The 21,958-nt window shown below is 39.7% G+C and overlaps 1 protein-coding gene across 1 annotated transcript in view; it reads right to left on the reverse strand.

The window, feature by feature from the left end:
• The window catches only part of PAX5 (paired box 5), a 278,680-nt gene that overhangs the window by 248,518 nt on the left and 8,204 nt on the right, over positions 1 to 21,958 (reverse strand). Inside the window, exons 3-5 of the mRNA XM_088460115.1 lie at positions 15,086 to 15,283; positions 11,513 to 11,577; positions 7,541 to 7,669 (exon numbers count right to left, since the gene is read on the reverse strand). Of these exons, the coding sequence (XP_088316241.1) occupies positions 7,541 to 7,669; positions 11,513 to 11,577; positions 15,086 to 15,283 (392 nt within the window). The remainder of the gene's footprint in view (positions 1 to 7,540; positions 7,670 to 11,512; positions 11,578 to 15,085; positions 15,284 to 21,958) is intronic.

Here is a 21,958-nt window from a genome sequence, read left to right on the forward strand (position 1 = left end):
CAATCCTTATCTAACGAATAATGAGATTTAAGGGTAATGGGCTAAAACTTTTTGTATCTTTTTGGTATATAAAAGTGCAATTCTAATCTACTCTAAAATTACAAGGAGAGTAAAATATCTTCAGTTATTCTGGAATATCATTTCTGCACTGCTCAGCTTGGTTTAATAACTGAACATGCATTTTATAGTGCTCTCTCACCTTTATTCAATGAGCAGTAAAATGTTGCTTGAGATTATCAGTCCCTATAGCAAAGCACTTTCTGGATTCCATATGCAGATCTTTCATAGATGAACTGTTGTAACTATTTTTCCTTTTCTTCCGTGACATTAGCTGTTCGATGAGGAGCGCCCTGGTGCTGCCTCCATCCTCAGTGCAGACAGGAGAGCTAAGCATACGGTCTCTAGGACCTGCCGGAGCCAATGCACTGTGCACTGCTGTGCATGTGCAACATACTAGCCTTGCAGAGCTTATACAAACACCGCAAGTACATCACATCACCACCACTTTAGTGTGTTGGCATATTACTAATATCTGCCAGTGCATTTACCACTCTGTATTATATCATTTAGAACTTTGCCGACATGAGAATGCCCTATCACACCATGGTTCTGCTTCTGTGGTAAGTGTAAAGTGTAGATACTATCAGAATGCTTTTGACTCTAAATTCTCGTAGTTGCATATGGTGATTTTCTGAGCACACGCAGTGCAAATGTACGCAGGGCACGCTATGCAAACAGGCGTACAGTCAGCTCTGCACCAGGCCTTTGTGTCCAAAATACAGGTGGAATTAAAAGATGTATTTTGTGTATCTTGCAGAGCTGGCACATCTCAAGATGTGTCCAACTCTGCCCGGGTAGCATGTGCACCAGTTTTCTACTGGTGATCCCCTCGGGTGTGGTTCATTGGGTCTACATTGTCTAGATAGACAATGTTTGGGTAGACAATGGAAGATAGACAGGCAATAGATAGACAGGGACTGAAGGTCGACAGGGTCTGAAGGTCGACTGGTAACAAGGTCGACAGGTACTGAAGGTCGGAAGGCAATAGGTCGACAGGTACTAAAGGTCGACAGGCAGTAGGTCGACAGGGACTCAAAGTCAACAGGGTCAGAAGGTCGACACACTAAAGGTCAACTGGTAACAAGGTCCACAGTTATGAAGGTCGACATGCAGTAGGTCGGCAGGGACTGAAGGTCAACCGGGTCAGAAGGTCGACACACTAAAGGTCGATACACTAAATGTTAACTGGTAACAAGGTCGACAGGTATGAAGGTCGACAGGCAATAGGTCGACACTCATATAGTCAAATGGTCGACGTATTTTTTTTAAAAAAAATTAGGGTTAGTGTCAGGGTTAGGTACTTACTACAACGGGTCGACTAGTAACAAGGTCGACAGGTATAGTCAAATGGTCAACCCTTTTTTTTATTTTTGGGTTAGGGTTAGTGTCAGGGTTAGGCATGTACTCTGACAGTTAGGGTTAGGCTCTTACTCCGATGGTTAGGGTTAGGCACTTACCCCGACTGTTAGGCACTTACTCTGATGGTTAGGGTTAGGCACTTACCCCGACGGTTAGGCACTTACCCCGATGGTTAGGGTTAGGCACTTACTCCGATGGTTAAGGTTAGGCACTTACCCCAACGGTTAAGGTTAGGCACTTACCCCGACGGTTAGGCACTTACTCCGATGGTTAGGGTTAGGCACTTACCCCGACAGTTAGGCACTTACCCCAACGGTTAGGGTTAGGCACTTACTCCAATGGTTAGGGTTAGGCACTTACCCCAACGGTTAAGGTAGGCACTTACCCCGATGGTTAGGGTTAGGCACTTATCCCAACAGTTAGGGTTAGGCACTTACTCCGACGGTTAGGGTTAGGCACTTACCCCGACAGTTAGGGTTAGGCACTTATCCTGACGGTTAGGGTTAGGCACTTACTCCAACAGTTAGGGTTAGGCACTTACCCCGATGGTTAGGGTTAGGCACTAAGAGGAGGGTTAGGGTAAAGATTAGGGCTAAAAAACAAAACAAACCATGTGTCGACCATTTGCATATCGACCATGAGTGTTGGCATCCCTGTCGACCTACTGCCTGTCGACCTTCATACCTGTCGACCTTTAGTATGTTGACCTTCTAACCCTGTCGACCTTCAGTCCCTGTCTATCTATTGTCTGTCTATCTTCCATTGTCTACCCAAACATTGTCTATCTAGACAATGTAGACCTAAAGACCAGATACCGATCCCCTCACCAACAGTGTTTCTCTAAGCATAAGGATTCGGAAGCACAAAATCTGCATATGGATGAAAGTGTATGATAAGATGTTACTATCCAATAATAATATCCAAACCCAAATCAGCCCCAAACTGCATTTATAGTGCATGTATACTCTGCACTCTCTGGGGTAGTGTTGCTATATAATCTATAATTAGGGTTACACATATGAATTACACAGGCTCTGTGGTTGGATGACTTGAAGTCTGCATTTCTACTTTTTTTAATCAGAACTCATGTAATTTCCTGAGTAAAAGGATGTTATAGCATCCTTACTTTGGGTGGTGTTTCCACAGCCTAGTGTGCGTAAGTATGTGGGGAAATAGAATCTGTAGTGTGCAATAGTCACATGAAATTTCAGCCCTCTCCCACTTTAGAACCCTTCTCAATAAAATAAACTGCTATTTAGCTTTAGCATTTTAATCAATCATGAGATGGAAGGGACAAAGGGACTGTGGGCCTGATTCAGCAAGGATCGCAATTGCAAAGCTGCACGCAGGCACCCCCTCCCCCTGCTGCATTTGCGATCCCAGCACTGCGACGGAGGTCACAGGCTGGGATCGCCATTGCTACCACCGCGACCATCGGTGATTGATGGTCGCGATAGTGGATGGTGCCGGGTGGCCAGACAACAGAGTAAGCTTCAGCTTACTCAGGCTGGTCGGCTTGCAAGCCCAGAAGACTGCGTACGTCCACACAGTCTCTGGGCTGGACACCTCCGGAAAACAGTACGGACACATCTCGTTTCCAGGAACGCTGGCCGAACCCGCGCCGCCAATTTAATGCCTCTGGCTGTCAATCAGGCAGAGGTATTCAAGGGTTTGCATGTGATTGAGCAGGACCCTTTCTGCACACTCGAAGAATGGGTCCTGCGCATGCGCAGATTCCCGATAATCTGGAATCTGCGTTCACTGCTGAATCAAGACCTGTGTTTATTATAGTTTTGTGTTTGTGAAATGTTTTATTACATTGCTCATCGTGCCACTGGTAATAAATTTCTCTACCATAGTGCAACATGGAGCAGCCAAGGAGGTCCCATTAAAAGTATGGAACTAGAGACAAAGATTCCAGCTCTGTGCTGGTGCAAAAACTAATGCTGGGTACACACTTAGCAATGTGTACCCAGCTCGACATCGCAGGCAATGGGACCCGGCATGCGGCAAGTGCATACACTTTTGCCAATGCTGGGTACGACGGGGGGAGTTACTTGTCATGCTGCATTCTGCAGCATGGCATCATCGGTGACGTCCCCTGTCGCCCCTGTAGTAGGGCCAACAAGCGATGTCGCTAGCGACCCGCGGCACCGGAGTGTGCATCTCATGGGTACACACTAGACGATGTACCCGATATGTCGCTCCGATCTCCAGGATCAGATGACATGTCATCTAGTGTGTAAGTTCTTTTGCAGAATAGAATTGGAAATATGCCTCTCTGCAAAGCAGTGCCCGCACTTATAAATGCATTCTTCAAACCCATTTTCTCATTTAAATAAATCTTGCTTTATAAAACAAAAATCGAATTTCTGCACTGCTCCGCAAAGCCATGTGCCCTAGTGACCTCACTACGTACTATGAGACAAAGGTCTTCACTCTGCGCAACTGCTCCTCAGCTGAACCCATATGCCACAGCCAAGATATAGGGGCACTTACATAGAGGGCCATGAGCAAAGCTGATTTTGCACTGCAAATCTATTTTATGCTTCGTAAATGACCTGCATTGTGTCCAGAATTTAACAAACTGTATAAGTGCTGCCTCTCTATCTTTTAAAAGTAAAATGTACTAACTTTTCTTCATTTTTATGCACATTCCATTGATTTAAGCCTCTGGTTACAAGAACATAACAAAGCATGCTACCTTTTTTCTTATCAGAATTATTAAAGACACTAATCATGGCAATCATGTAGCAAGTGTATTGCACATTTGTTTAAATAAATCATAAGAAGAGCAGAGCAACGTGACTCCTGAAACTTTTATAGGCAGTCCCTGCATTAGTGTTCCAGAGCTAGCTATCATTATTTTAGGGAAGCTTGCAGAATAGGCAACCCCCTGGTAACCAGCTCATAGGGTGGTTGCTTTTAGTAGAAAGGTTGCAAGAAAAATAGTGAGACTCTCTCAGCTATGAAAAAGCTGATGGGAGTAGTGGTGAGAAAAAGATTTTGGATACTGAGCAATACCCTATAGCCCCTGTATAATGAGAATGGGTTGGAAAGAACCCTGCATATTAGACAACAATGCACTAAGTAAAGTCTTCTCTCATTTTTCTGGGTTTGCCATTGTCATCCATTACACATTATGGAAACTAGACCTTGTCAAAACAGGTGTAGTGCTCTTGGTGCTAGTTAGGTTACCTGCAAGATATGGAAACTTCATATGAAAATTGAAAAGCTATATATGTGTCAAGAACTCAGGTGTATGTCATCCCGTTGAATGAAATACAGGGTGGCCATAACTAAGCTTCCCCTATTCAGAGCTGTCTGTAGCTTGATCTAACAACAAGAATGTTACCAAATTTGGTAGGGAGAATAATTAGGACATGGGAGGACATGGGAGGACATGGGAAGTGCAAAAAGTCACCAATAGGTGGAATAAAGCACTATACAATGAGAAAACAGCATGAAAATGGAAGACAAATGTTTATTTCTGTGTTATCGTTAGTGTAACACAATAGACATTACAGTTTGGTCTTGTTATTTATTTATTTGTGTTTCTATTTTCCATTTTCATGCTGTTTTCACATTGTACAGCACCATATTCCCCTTATCAGCAACTTTTTGCACAAAACGTTTTTTCAGTGTAATCCTGCATCCAAAGTGCTAATTAGTCTCCCTACCAGATTTGGTGACATTAGATCAAGCTACAGACGCCTCTGAATAGGGGAAGTTTAATAATGGGCACTCTTTATATAAAAACCTTCTATAAAAACTACAACCACTTCAAAAATGACTACAATATATGTTCACAATCTAGTGTAACATGACAAATCCTAATAAATGGTAAATGCCAACTTCTTGCTCACCCTGCAGTGGATTAAAGCAGTAAGGATTGTATGAAGCTACATCAGGAGGGAAAGAATGTTTCCCTCCTGCACCTTGGTAAATGTCCCCCTTTTCCCTTCTCTAGTTTGGAGCAGAAAAAGGAAATGGGGGGCGTGATAGAACCTTACAAATATATCAAGGGTTTTAACAAGGTGCAGGAGGGAAACATTCTTTAAAAGAAGAGAAGTATTAGAACACGAGGACATGCACTGAGACTGGGGGGAGAAAGGTGCATTGGGAAATTTGAGGAAATATAGCCTCACAGAAAGGGCAGTGGATAAGTATAATAGCCTCCCATCGGAGATGGTAGAGGCTAATACAATAGAGCAATTTAAAGATGCTTGGGATAAACAAAAGGATATCCTTATAAAGAACTAAGGGGGAGATTTATTGAAACTTGGCGAGAGATAAGGTGGAGAGAGATAAAGTACCAACCAATCAGCTCCTTACTGACATTTTTCAAACACAGCCTGTAACATGACTGGTAGAAGCGGATTGGTTGGTACTTTATCTCTCTCCAAACTTTGATAAATCATCCTCTAATGATCAAATAGGATTTGAGGTTACCATAAGGTTAAAAAAGTGGCTGACTAGATGGGACAAGTGTTTCTTATCTGCCGTCAAATGTATATGTTTCTATCAGATGATTAAAGAAACCATAATATCACTAAACAGGGAGTACTACAAATGACATACAGATAGACTAGAAAGTGTTATAGAGAACAGTGCATCATAACATAATTATTTTACAATTAACAACAATATTCTGAGCTAACCACTAGACAGCTAATCATAGATCCTTTATTATTCTATTAAATAGGGTGCCCAGTTCTTTGTAATAAACTCGAACTATAGCTCTATACCCTACAATCAGTAATGTAGCAGTGATTAAAAAAAAAGTATGGTATTTGCTTGTGCCCAGCTGAAATGTGGCTACATGTCTTGAGTCATTACTTATAGCCCTTTTACACCAAAGTCCCGGGTCTGACCCAGGATTTGGAACATGTTTCTAACCCGGGACAGACCCATTTTACACTGCGGCGCTAACCCAGGGTATGCCCAGGTCGACAGTGTTCACAGCGGAGCTGGGTCTGTAGTGACCCGGCTCTTCCGGCATTGCAGTGGACGCTTGGAGATGATGTATTCTCCAAGCACCACTGAAGTAGGCCAATCGGGTAGAATGCGGAACAACCCTGGTCTTCGTGACACAGAACGCACCATTTACACTGCAGGGTGACACAGGAATGACCCGTGCTCACCCCTGTTGAGCACGGGTCGGGTCCCGGGTCACTGGACCTGAGTGGATCTATTTACACTGACAAAAATCTCGGGATGATGCACATTCACGTGGTGATACCCGGTGTGGATAAAATTGTAGTGCGCATGCCTCCACTGCGCAATGGCAAAAGGGTGTGTGGTCTTGCTGGTAGGGGTGTGGCCTCATGGGTAGGGGGCATGGCCTCCTGGCCCAAACCCCAATTATAGTCACTCTGGGACCGCCCTCGGGGACTGTGTGCAGTGCTGGCTCTCTCACTATGTCAGGAGCTGAGTGCTGCACATAATGCTACAGCGCAGCACCCAGCTCCTGACACTGAGGAGGAGTCAGCACTTTGGTGTCACCCCTTGGCGGGTGACACCCGAGAGCGGCCCGCACCCCCCATGTGACGCCACTGGGGGCAGATGTAAAATGTGCAGAGAGATTTAACTTTGTTCTAAACTGCAGTGTAAAAATAAAACTGTCCACCATGTGTAAGCTACATGCAAAAGCAGCCAGTATTACTCCACATGCAAAACAAATTATGTATTTGCACCTCTTACATTGCAGCATGGCTTGTCCAGGTGCACAATTATTTGCTCTATCTTATTCTATTCCCAAATATGAAGCAGGCCCTATGTAATTACTGTTATAATGTATTCAACAACTCCCCAGACTGGTAAGTTCTTATCACTAGAGAATGAAACGGTACCAGCTCACCATTGGTGCTATACTTTTTAATTATCTAAAAAGGTCAATATTACAATTAACAGTTGATTTCCTACGAACTGTTATTGGTCATAAAATAAAAATAAGTATATAAAGGTCTGTCTTACATTTTCAAAACTAAAGAAATTGATTATATTTTCACAAAAGCACTAATGTTGCTTGTCGCCACATAGCCATATCTGAACTTATGTTTCATTGAAAATGAATTTATTTCAGTAGCTGATGGTAGAAAGCAGGAAGAAAAATGTTTACCTTCATCTCTTTTGCGCTTGTTGCTTTCTGCATTAGAGGACGCAATGCCCAGAATTCCACTGATGGAGTAAGAGGAACCTGCTGAGTCTGTGCTTACTGAAGAGACCTGAGTCACTGATCCGGTAGAAGCTGTAGAAGCACAAGACAAAATATAATCATCAAATTTGTTTGTATAGAGAAAACAAACCAACTATTAGGTGTGTATTGAATAACCATTATGTGTCCATTTATAGTAAATATATAGACACTGCTAACTTGTGTCACATGAACCTTTGTGATCATTCTCCTACATGCTGCTATATCTATCCTTCACAAAAGTCAAAACCCATATATATATATATATATATATATATATATATATACACATATATACGAGGAACAACTCCCACAATATAACATTAAGGGCCATAGCTGTCATTGCAAGCCATAACTCGCTGATAAGGATCATTTTTTAAGCATTAACTTACTGCATCTCTGGGCTACTTTTTCTTGTAAAAGTCTGTGACAATTTAAGGTAAATCGATGACAGGAGAACAATACCCCAAGACCACGGTACTGTCTGAGCTTTGATATTAAGGGATCCCTATATTGTTTCTCTGCCATCCCAGTTTACTTCAGAGCCTTGTATTCCTGTACACTGAATCCTGTTTTTTTTTTTTTTTCACTACAGCATTTAAAGTTTGTATCATTCTCCCACAGGCCAAACAATTTTTGTTCTATGAGGATTGCTAAACCATAAATTATTCAGCCTTCATCTTATATTTGTGTGAGAGACTAGCGCACAAGGATTGGAAGACATACATAACTAAACAGCATTGAACAACATACACCTAGAAAGTTCATTTCAAGCAATGTTCGATTATGAACCTTTGCCCGAATCTCAACACAAATGGATATATTACAGCCGGCTGGTGTCTGAAATAGAAAAGATCTTCAATCAGTAAGCAGTATAAGGAAAGCCAGCAGGTGGAATTTAACAAGTAGCAACAAATGCTATTTTCTTCTTTTGCACAGATCTTTGAGTCGGAAGGATAACTAACTAAAGTATTGCTTCAGTGATCCCTTTGTATAAAACTCCTCATTGCTGACCCTGGTGCGTCTCCAAAGGGAGCAGCAAATAAGTCTTTGGCACAACACAGAATGTTAAATAGGATGAAGGTATAAATCCTCCATCCTTTTGGGGAAACCCTTTTAAGAAGGATTACCAAGACAAGACTGCATTGTACTGATGTGTGATCATCAATTTGCATCTATAAAGAGGTGTAAAGTTAAGCGAATATTGGGGCCAAGCTGCTTAATCTTGCAGTCACTCTGTCATCTCTGTAAACTGTTCTAAAACAGATTTGTTTGCACATCAATATAAACTGTCTGCATCCTTAGCATAGAGTATATTACTCCTTATGGTTATAGCGTATGTAGTACTACTATATGAGTTGACAAGTGAATGACGTTAAAATGATGGCAATATGATGCAGACATTAAGTCAGTAATGGGTTTTGTTGTTTTTCTGCCTTAATCATGATTATAAGTTTCCGAATGGTAATAAATAATTCAAGTTTTCTTGACAAGTTTATCCAAGAAAAATACCAACTCAACAGATGATCAGAGAGATATTCTGCATTTAGGCTGGTGAAAGTGTGCCATGATGATGATGATGATGGTGGTGATTAGCAAACTAAGGGGGTGGGTGTAACACCAAAATATGTACAACTCTGCATATGGCTGGATGCGTGCATTGGTGACATGCACTAAATACGAAGACATTATGACCAATTTGCTTTCAAGTCAGCATCAACTCAGCATCAGGTTTAATGTATGCAGTAATACAGTTTTTTAATGTGTTTGTTAATAATTGTAGGAATCATTATTTCACACATATGTAAAACCACTTCACTTTACTGTCATTTCTGAAAAAAGTACATGCTTGTTAGGAAAAGAAGAAAAATTTAAAAGTTGTGCTTTAGTATCTGTAGCTTTAAATCCGCTTATTTATATATAATAGAGTACTTTTGTTTGTCTATTTGCTGGAGGTGTACTCATTTATACTGAGGGGACAAGTATTGGTGCCTGTGTTTCTTGCATATTGCTGCCTTCACCCCACTTAGATAATGGCTATGTTACTTAGCTTCTTCATTCAACAGAGCATAGCCTAGTTAAGGGGGAGCATGGGGGACATGTGCCCCAGCCTTCAGATTTATCACCAGTGACCTAGGTCTGGATTATCTTATAGGTGATATTCCTCAGGTGCACATTCCAGAATCATCCTTCCCACCCAGAAATGTAATCATCTGAAAGGCTATTTGGCTTAGTGCAGCCTATATGAATGCAGCACACATGGATTCTGTGGCCACTGTAAACATCCCCATTATCCAGGCACCTGTGAGTTGCATTGCCAGACAGGATCTCCCTGGTGCTGGGAGAGCTTTATCTAACTTTATCTCTCTCTAAGGCTTAGTACATCTACCCCATTATTTCTCTCCACTTTGTCTCCCTCCAAGGCTTGGTACATCTCCCCGTGCCACACCTATCTCTTGCATTGATGATGTCAATAAATGTTGTTTTTGTTATTGCCCAGCTTTAACTACCTTATTTCTAGGAGTTTCCACTACAAAATGATGCAGTTTTCATGAAAATTGGTTCAGTAGTTTTTGTATTTGAGCACGTTAAATCAATATTCCTCTGTAACATTGAGATCCTACTTTTAAATCTCCCTCTCTCTCTCTCACTCACACATCTTGTGCATGTTGACACTATGGAATATATTTACTAAAATGCGGGTTTTTAGAAGTGGAGTTGTTGCCAATAGCAACCAATTAGATTCTACTTATCATTTATCAAGCACCTTATAGAAGATAATAGCTAGGATCTGATTGGTTGCTATGGGCAACAACTCCACTTCCAAAAACCTGCACTTTAGTAAATATACCCCTATGAGCTTATTTGTAAACCACATGAGCCCCATGTTTTAAGAGCCCTGGGCCCTCTAAAATCCATGTTAAGGAATCATAATTACATTTTTCAAAGACCCATGTCTGTAAGTCACCTGTAGGCTCTACTTTTTCATATCACATTAAAGTGTATTTGTTTTCTTTAATGTATTACATATTTTTGTAATTTCCTTCTGGACTTATTTGAAATATAGTATTTTTTTCTACTTTGCTGTATTTATTTTTATTTTACTACACACTTCTATTCTTTGTGTGTCCCATATTTATGTTGCCTTGATTAACAACATATTACGTATTTTGGTAGCAATACTGTTTTTTAACATTCCCTAGTGTTTACATTATTTGCTGTGCATATTTACCTGATTAAATATTGTATATTGTATTGTCCTGTTTTGTTTGTATGTAAAATAGTTTGTTCTTTGTTTACTATCTTGTTTTGTTATTAGCTTCAGTATTCTTGTCTTTATGTTTTACAATGTTGTGAACTAAGTGTTATTTACCAACAAGTACAATTAAAATATCACATCAATTAAACTGAAAAAATAATACAATTCCTGACAAATCCATCAAAAAAATGTTTGAAAACTTTTCCCACCTCTCTACTCAAGAGTGTAACTGCACAAAGAAAAGGAAAGAATAGATGTTGGAAGGGGAAAAGAGAGCAGTTAAACTACTTACTGGCTAATGATGCATAAAATGTTATGAATAAGTATCTATTTTTTGATTTATTACTTTAATTATCCAAGATACCATGGTCCCCCGTTAGCGTTTTTGGTGTAGATTTCAATTTTCTGTCTCAGGGTACAAACTATTTATCATAATAATCAGTAAAATACAAAAACCTTTTAAGAGTATTTATAAAATTAATTTACCATGTTCAGCCCCCGGAGGATGACAAAGGAGTTATATTAGTATGTGTGTGCTCAAGTGTTTTCTGTAAAATGATCTATCTAGACGAATAATTAAAACTTCTAAAGACCTTCTTTTTCTTTCATTAGCAAAACATATTTCACATATATCTCACCTATGCTGTGGTTTGAAGGGGGTACTTGCTGGTTGGAGGGCTGTTGAACTTTTGTTCGGATGATCCTGCAATGACATAAAAGGATACCAAAATAACATTTACATTCATATAATAAATGTAATAATATAACATGAATACCCCTGAAGTGCACTGTGTTACCGAGTTCACCAATTCACTAAGAATTAACGGTATTACTGAGGCACAAGGCACTAAGAACTCCTGACTTTACTGTGACATGAAGACCCAATAACCCTTGCTGAACTGATAATACAGGTTCAGTAAAAAAAAAACGATCCATGGAAATAGAAGCATTTCTTCACCCATATTAAGGGGTATATTTACTAAAGTTAGAGTTTTTAGAAGTGGAGTTGTTGCCCTTAGCAACCAATCAGCTTTTACTTAACATTTAACTAGCACCTTCTAGAAGATAAAAGCTAGAATCTGATTGGTTGCTATGGAAAACATATCCACTTGTAAAACCTCTCACTTTAGTAAATTTACCCCTAAGAGTTGAATGCAAGAATGCATCTTTGCGATCCACCCGCCCCTACCTGTGCTCTTGGTTTGTTATATTGCACCATTTTGTTTTGATGTATTCAGTAATTTAAACTATGAGGTTCCCCCATTCCACTTTTGAATCTGTCCACAAATTTTAAATTTTCCCCTGTGCAGTGCAAGTAACATTGCCCCATGTAGTTGGATTTACTATAGTAAATGTAGATACTACAGTATCTACTAAGTCCTTATTTCTTGATTTTAGCTATATTCTAAAACAAAGATAGGATTCATATACCACTAAATTCATTTAGAAGAATATATTTGCCAAAATCCTAAAAAAAAAAGTGATTCAGTACATGCCTAATAACCATATATTATATGGTGGTACCTTTACAAAAAAACATAATACATAATTATTTATTCTTAATGATTGATCTGATGATGTCCAATAGCATACAACTTGCAGACCCACAGTATTTGTTAATTCATAAGTACATACCCATATCCCAGAGTTTTTTAAATGGCTTTTTAAAATCTACAGTATCTGTCTCTACTTTGTAGGACTATATGGGTGACTGGAATTGTGAATAGTGTAAACAATGGATACTTCAAAGTTCTTCCTATTACTACTTCTATCACTAATTTCACCTGTTTTTCTCCTACAGTACTGATAGATTTAAAACAGGGCCAGATCGGCCATCTGGAACTTCTGCCAAATTCCAGAAGGGCCGATGGTCTCAGGGCCAGCTCAAGGAGGGCGGAAGTGTCCCCACCGCCGGATTCATGATATGAGCTCTGGGAGACAGCTCAAGGAGGGCGGAAGTGTCCCCACCGCCGGATTCATGATATGAGCTCTGGGAGACAGCTCAAGGAGGGCGGAAGTGTCCCCACCGCCGGATTCATGATATGAGCTCTGGGAGACAGCTCAAGGAGGGCGGAAGTGTCCCCACCGCCGTATTCATGATATGAGCTCTCTGAGACAGCTCAAGGAGGGCGGAAGTGTCCCCACCGCCGGATTCATGATATGAGCTCTGGGAGACAGAAGGGGTGGTGGCAGTGATAGGCCGGAGCGCTCTGCTTGGCCGGGAAGAGACGTGGGCGTACCATGGAGGCCCTGCCCCTGTGACTCACGGCATGCCCCCTTGAAGAGTAACCACGCCCCCTTCACGAGCGCACATTAAGGGTTTGAAGCAATAAACCAATGTATTATCTTACTACATTTATGACTAGAGGTGATGCATTTACCATGTCAACAGTCATAATGTCAGCACCAGAATGCCAACATTAGGGTTAGGCTACAGGGGAAGGGGAGCATTAGGCTGCATGGTGAGTGTAGGGTCAAGCTGCAGGGGGAGGGGAGGGTTAGGCTGTGAGAGAGGAAGTTAGGGTTAGGTTGCAGGGAGAGGGTAGGGTTAGGCTGCAATGACGGGGTTAGGGTTAGGCTGTCGAGGGAGGGTAGTCTTAGGCTGCAGGGGAAAGGTTAGGTATAGGACAAGGGGGAAGGTTAAGGTTAGGTATAAGTGTTAGCATACTGAAGATCCGCATCACCTGACATGAAAGACACCACTGCACCGCTGGAGCTGAATGAGAGTAAGTGATCACCACACTGCCAAAACCCACTATTTTGTCAGTATTCTGATCATGTCAACATTTCATCTGTGCCGACATGCTGAATGTCAGCATTCTCATGTCGACATGCTAGACATGTCGATGTGCTGCATGTCGGCATTAGGATCATGTTGAGATTCCCATATCGACATAATGTCAACAAAATATATTGAAACCCTATAGACAAATGTCTATAGCTAACAAATATACTTCAGCTGTATAGACAGGAAAACATTGTTATTTTCAATGCTCAGCAGCTAATATTTTATGGTAAAACTGATGTATCTGGTGTAATAAATAGTATATAATAATAGCTCAAGTCACTAAAGATGTTTTTTTTTGTTTAATGTGTTTATGTATCTAAATAATTGTGCAGCCCATTTCTAAAAATTTATCAGAAGGCTCCTACCCTTTCTGTATAATCGGTTCATAAAATTAGTTCCATATAATATTTATGGTTTAGTGTAAAATCATTCAGAAATTTGCAAAAGAAAACATTATATAAATAATGTGTAGATCTTTGATGCAGTGAAACTGTGAAAATCAGCCTAGAAATTGGTTTCAGAGCAACTGGAGTGTAATAGAGGTAGCGCTTTTATGCATTAACTGAAGCTGAGTGTCATACGGTATCAGCAATATTTAGATAAAATCATGAGAATAGAATTAAGAATGACACTTTTTAAAATAATGTGGCCAATATGTAACTGCTGTATATTTTTATTCACTGTACTTTTGCACTGCTATGGTGGGCAAAAAATGCTCTACTGCATGGACCCCCTCTAGTGTAAAATGAGAACAACTGCAGCAAATAAGTGAAAAGCAGATGATAAATTAACATAGTAGCATTTGGGATTGGGCTGTGTATGGATCACATCACATATTTAAATATATAAACTGATTATTTAAGCTAAATATCTTGAATGAGTAACAGTGTGTATAGGAGGCAGAAACTCTGGTGTTTGTCTCAGGAGTGGCGGTTGTGTGAGTTTCTTATTTAGAACATACTGGACAGTGGATAAAGTGCCTGGGAAATTAATGTAACTCACAGTATGCTGCACACTTTAGGATGTTATTGTGTGACAATCAGTGTGTACTTTGTGTATTCATTAAAACATATTGGAACATTTATATAAAATAGTGCAAAATGGTGGTTTTACCAAAGCCAAATAATGAGATGTTTGAACTTGTTTTACAAAAATGACAGAATCAGACTATTTGCTTAGGGCAACACAAACTTTTTCTTTGGCATCATTTTTTGTAAATACCCAATTATATTTTCTATTGTTGTGAATTAATGCACTATTTTGGCATCCTAATAATCTCTAGACCTATTTTAGGAAACATGCTCTATTAATTTACTATTCATGACCAACATAATTCCATTTTCCATGGGTGTGTTTCTAGCAGCACAAAAAAGAGAAGAGGTAGCGTGACACCAATTACAATGTGGGCTGGCTATACTTTTACCTGTTTATGGAGCTGACGCTGGGCACTGTATCATTGTCACACACTCGCTCTGCTAATAGCCGATCCCTGATCTCCCATGCAAACATAGTAGGGTTTTGCCTCTTGTAATCTGCAATTTTGTCTACAACTTTGGGTGTTGCAACCTTTGGTTTCGATCCTCCAATTACTCCAGGTTTAATACTGCCAGTTTCATAGTACCTGCCAACAGAAAAATGACAGCACATTTTAAATAAAGAATGGTTTAATAAGAATAAAGGAAGTTAAAAGACACAATTTATAGTGTAAAATAACTATGTTAATTTAAAATGCATTCACAATGTGCCTTTTATATGACATAAAGCATGCAAGCAATGTCATACTGATAGATCTACTAGTACTCTTTTCTGAAATTGAACAGTGGAGTTTAGCATACTACTGTAGTTCTTCACAGCATAAGAATAAATATGATCATTTGATAGAGGCATAAGCTTGTGAAATGCTTGCGATTAATCACAGTGGTCATAGAAAACAAATCACATTTAAGATCATTTTATTCAGAACTCCGTGACAGCCAATTGTGGTTGCTGGTAAAATGCAGTTGTTTGGAAGGAATCCCTTATTCCCTTATTGATGAAATTTGTAAGCATACAAATATCCCTTATATATTTTCTATTATCCTGACAATATTATTTGTTCTGTTGTATTTTTATGCTTTAAAGAGCATAAATGTATCAGTATTGAAATAAAAACATATAATTTTGTTGTGATGGGATTTATTTGTTCAAGACATTTCATTCTCAGATATATAACAGTTATTATAGCTGTATACTGTGAATCACAACACATAAGCATTGTTTTTTTTATTTATATATATATATATATACTATATATATATCAAGTCTTTTTTATTGGGAGATTTGCAAATGAGACAAACATGAAAAGATAACAACAACAAACACAAAACACTCAAGGTAGTTAGCAGGTGAGAGCGAGGTACAACAAAGTGCAACAGTCAGGGAAGAAAAACCACCACAGTTCCAATAATGAGTCAAAAGGGAAATAAAGAGCAATAATCTGTGCCCACATTATAAAATACATAAATCAATAAGCAATAAAGTAGAGAGGGGTGGGGGAGCAGCAAAGGAAAAATCCATCTAGGGATCATCACCAGGTGGACAAGCCAGACACCTCCCAAATCTTGTTTTATACCAAAAGACCAGATTTTGTACATTTCATGGTTCATGGCATAATTGACCAGAAGTTTCCATTTAAAGAGATCAAGTCGGTCAGCCTCCAGCCAAGCACTACCAGGGTAGTTAAATTAAATATATAAAATGGTACATATGTTATTATGGGTCTTCTACAAGGAACCTCCAGTTAGGGCAATAAATTGGGTAGTGTTGCAACACATGAAGGTACTTGAGCTGCATGACAATTTAAAATATATTATTCCTACTCATAACGGTAAGGGGGAGTTTTCTCCACTTGTGGTATTTTAATTTAAAAGATTCTGTATCCAGATCAATGTTAAGCTTGGCATATTCAATAAGGTTAGCAGACACCCAGATAGACCAGTATTTAAAAAGCAGGGTTCACTGTAATGGGAGCCCAAGGGCAGTATCAATTGGGAGCAGATATGCAACAGGAAGATGCTGGATTTTGTCCAATTTATTTTGAGCCCCAAGACTAGCTGTGTTGATGTTAAAGGGATTCCTCCACATCCACCATAAATGAAATTATGTTGTCCATGTATAGTACAATAGTTTCAACCACAGACTATGGCTGCCAGGCTGAATGTAGCAATTGAACCCAGCGGATAAACTTGGAGCCAAAACAAAAGCACCTCTCACATATATCCCCACTCCACCTAATCAAAAGCCTTGGTGGCATCCAAGGACATCACCATTGGCCCCTCCTCAACTTTGTTGGACATCTGAAGATGTGCAAAAAGGCAAGCAAATTAGAGGTGGTGGGCTACCAGGCATACTGCCCATCTGGTCTGAGTGGAATATCTGGGTTTTCACAGAATTAAGATGAATCGCATGGAGTTTATCAAGAATCTACAAATCTGAAATCAAAAGAGAGAGCGGATGTTAATACTCCACAGGGAAGGGGATTATTTTATAACAGGAAATGTAAACCATTTCCCAGGAGAGAGCCACATTCCAGAAATGACAAAATCATTGCTCATTAATGCAATTAATGGAAAGATTTTTTTTATAGGTACCAACTTTTCATCACTGTGCAACTGCAACTGGATAGTTCTTGATTTAATTCAGACTTGCATATTATCCACAAGTAGTAGCTTCAAGTTCTTCCTATCTCTTTGTATTGTTTTAGTGAAGCAGTGTAGCATGTATAAGAATGTATTAGGTTGGAGTTGTACTCATTCCAGTCTTTGTGTAATAAAGTGGTCCCACAGGATTGGATTTCAAAATATCCCAATGTATTAAATGCACATTTGATATATTAGGTGTCTGATTTACATTATTTAGGTCTTATTGTTGCTCTAGTAATGCCCCCAGCTTCTTCTTAGCAGATTGTATGTGCGCAGGAATAATATTTGAGCAAGTTCTATTGTGTAAAAGACATAGGTGCAATCCAATGCTAACATGTTCTGTTAGGTTGTGTCACACATAGACCCTGTCAATACTCTAGGTGGAAATTGTATTGATCTAGTCTATCAGAATATCCATAATTTCATAAAAGTATAGTGTTCTTGCAATTATCGGCTTGCAGCACTAGGAGGTGATGGAGCATCTTTGGGCTCCATAAGATTACAGTCCCCTGTTCATGGCAGTATACAAATAATCTGACAATCCCTGAAGTTAATTTCAAATGTTTGCATACAAGTCTGCTTACATGTATAGCTCACTTGATGTATAACACAAACTAATCTTGGAACTTGTCAAGTGTGACTGTTGTGCAAATAGTAAAGTTGAAACAGGTATACATTTACAATGATCAGATGAACTTTCTGAAGATTCAATACGCATAAGGCTTTGATGTGGCATGTTGATTATGAAATCAATTCATTTTATAATTGCATTCATTTTTTTAGTGACATCTCTGATTACAGTGCCATATTATTTGGTAAACTAAGACAGGGTTCCACTGTAATTAATATTTATCCAAATAATGAGGTATGAAATTCCAATTTATTGTTGACAGCTTAAATGAAACAAATCAACATGCTTAACTTCAGAATGCCAATATATATAAATGTACCCATCATTGTCCAGTAGACTTTTGGTCATGCTAAACTTAAACAGGGAAACATTGTCTTGAATGTAAAGGTGTGCTTGTCTGCAGTAGTTTATCTTTGAATCAGAGTTGTCTTTTTATATCACCTTGTCCCAATTAACAAATTACTATGTTTGTGTTTTTCTGTTGCTCCCAAATTCTAATATCCCCCACAGTTAAAGTGATTGTTCGTTCACCAAAATATCAGATTTTATTTTGTCATGCCATTCTTACATATAAGAGCATTGTAATGAACTCTATATATTATAGTTTCTTATACAACATTGAACCTTCCTAATAAATTATTGTGTTTATCTCTCACTGTGGTGCACTATACCTATTAAAGGCACAAGAGTTGTTTGCAGTGGTGTTATGCATTTTCCTTTTTAAAATATTGTTGATGCTCTTAATAAAAAAGAAAAACTCTTCTTCAAGGGTCAATTCAATTAGTCAATTTTATTTATGGTAGCCCAACATTTCTAGCACAGCTTTTTTGGTACACTTCTATAGGGTAACACAGCTTTTACTGCACACCTTTAAAGAGTATCACCCGGGATTTTTTGCACGGGTCCATCCTGGGTGTGATCCGGCTGAGACTCCTTTCAGACTGACGGCTCAACCTGGTTATTGCCGGGTTGATGACATCACCAAAGGCACATGCCGAGCTTGTGCTTGGAGATGAGATCATCTCCAAGTGCTGGCTCTTCCTATGCTATGAATGGGTCCAGGGTCGTATCAACCCGTTCTCACTTCACCATGACCTGGGTTGAACTCATGTTCAACCCTGCTCATTACCCAGGTTGAAATGCCGGACCTGGATTATTTCAACTGGGCCCTTTCACACTGCAAAGTATCCCGGTTTGCTGCACGTTCATGTGAAATAACCCAGGATATTGCTGGCAGTATGAAAGGGGTATAAAACAGCATTTTCCTGCACACCTCTAAAGGGTAGCACAGCTTTACCTGCACACCTCTACAGGATAGCACAGCGTTTCCTGCACACCTCTACAGGGTAGCCACAGTGTTTCCTGCACACCTCTACAGTACAGGGTAGCACAGTGTTTCCTGGACACCTCTACAGGGTAGCACAGCATTTCCTGCACACCACTACAGGGTAGCACAGTGTTTCCTGCACAACACAACATGGTAGCACAGTGTTTCCTGCACACCTCTACAGGGTAGCACAGTGCTTCCTGCACACCTCTACAGGGTAGCACAGCATTTCATGCACACCTCTACACTACAGTACAGGGTAGCACAGTGTTTCCTGCACACCTCTACAGGATAGCACAGCATTTCCTGCACACCACTACAGGGTAGCACAGCGTTTCCTGCACACCTCTACAGGGTAGCACAGTGTTTCCTGCACAACACTACATGGTAGCACAGCATTTCCTGCACACCACTACAGGGTAGCACAGCGTTTCCTGCACACCTCTACAGGGTAGCACAGTGTTTCCTGCACAACACTACAGGGTAGCACAGCGTTTCCTGCACACCACTACAGGGTAGCACAGTGTTTCCTGCACACCTCTACAGGATAGCACAGCATTTCCTGCACACCACTACAGGGTAGCACAGCGTTTCCTGCACACCTCTACAGGGTAGCACAGTGTTTCCTGCACACCTCTACAGGGTAGCACAGTGTTTCTTGCACACCTCTACAGAGTAGCACAGCTCTTCCTGCACACCTCTAAAGGGTAGCACAGCGTTTCCTGCACACCTCTAAAAGGTAGCACAGCGTTTCCTGCACACCTCTACAGGATAGCACAGTGTTTCCTGCACACCTCTACAGGGTACAAAGAAAAATCTGCTGTTTGTGGTCACAAGGTGCCAGCAAAAGGTCAGAACGCCACCATCTCATGGCCATTGCACAAAATTAAATATCCCCCTAAGAGGGCAATCCAATTTAAGTGATATTGATGATGTGCCATATCATCAGAACAACATGAGAACACTCAAAATCACAGTACATCATGACAGCAACATTGCTCATTTTACCTACAGTAGCATGACAGCAGGAGAGCACAGTAAAATGAGCGATGTTGGGCCACTATAAGTATTGGTGATGTGCATTGCCGCACATTGTATCTCAACATCACATTTAATTGAATCCTGAGACTCCTGACTTATGAGTAAGAGATTTGGCTTTTTAGCATACAGATTTGTCAGCCAAACACCTTCAGAAACAAAGCTGTAAGAAGTAGAAATAAATGAGTGAACCTATTGTTTTGTAGTGCTCACAGTCATTACTGTATGTAACAATGGTGACAGAAAAAGGCAGGAAACCTGATCATATGCTGTGGTATCACACCTACTGCAGTCATTGCACATACTGGAAATCCCCACAAGTGCTAATTTTTTTAATACATATGTGAAATACAGTAATTGTATGTTTTAGTGCTGACCCTCCCAATGATCTTACCATTAATTTTAATGGATATATTTTATTTTGCCATGATGGTTGTAAGACATAATTATGGTAGCACAGAAATGTGGGACCAGTAAAACCTAACTTCAGTATATGCAGCCTTGCTACAAGACTATACCATATAGGACTTAGGGGAACACACATATAGCAATTCAACAAATAATACAGTATAGCAACAATACTTTACTGGTGGCTTAACATAAAATAACCCTTTGCTAAAATATACATATAGATACATTACTGTAAACAGTACCTTCGAAAGCTTCATCCCTGGGAATTGTGTCTCTATAAATAGCTTTGTATTTTTACTATATTGACTAAATAAACAGTGCAAACTCCTCTTTTTTGTATATTGGATTCAATGCTTGCAATTAAGCTTCACAAGTTCATAAGTATTGTAGGTGAGTATATAACATACACATAAATTATTGAACAAGACCTGTAGCAGATGGAGTCTATTTGCTAGAGCGGAAGGATTCAGGAATGTGACAAAACCAGTATAGGCAGAAGAATAATATGTCTAAAGTTGCTTTCAGCTCATCCGAACTACTTCTCCCCACCTCAATTCAAACACACCATGGTTCAGGCTTAAGATCCAAAGTAGAAATAGCTTTAAAAAAGTTTTAAGTGGTAGGAAATGAGTAATGTTTATACGTAAGGCGTGCTGTATATGCTCATTTGGGGTGTTTTGAGTTGAGCTTGTATTTTAATTATTTAGATAAATATCTATGAAAATGATGTATCTGTGCAGAGGCATTTCAGGTAATGTCAGCAACCAATCTGCGAAATTTAGCAGCTCAGAATGGCCACTTTAAGTCTTCCTTGGACGAGAGTTGTCAAAATGGTAACAGATGTGTCATAAAAAATGTATTCAATTAAGTCATCCAGATTCCCTAAATTAGGGCTTGTCCTAGTGAGTTGAATGCCTTCGTCCCACACTCTCTTTTGGAGCAAACTTGGGAAGATTGTAATTGGAAAAGTGACCTGTGCTAGGAATCTCTAATCCCTTACATTAGTCTGCACTGAATCTTGGAAGCAGACACAGTTTTTACTATAAAAATTATAAGAAAATGTAAAGAAAATATTATAAATATCTTCTTTGTATTATTGTAATTATTTTTATAGTCAAAACTCTGGAGTAAAAAATGTATGATAGGTGAGGCACTGCCTCCCCTGTCTAGCTTTTCCGCACATCCCTGACCAAAACACACCAGATTCCA

Source organism: Taudactylus pleione, unplaced genomic scaffold (genome assembly GCF_031769625.1).
Source record: "Taudactylus pleione unplaced genomic scaffold, aTauple2 ptg000967l, whole genome shotgun sequence".
In the NCBI taxonomy this organism is placed as follows: Eukaryota; Metazoa; Chordata; class Amphibia; order Anura; family Myobatrachidae; genus Taudactylus; species Taudactylus pleione.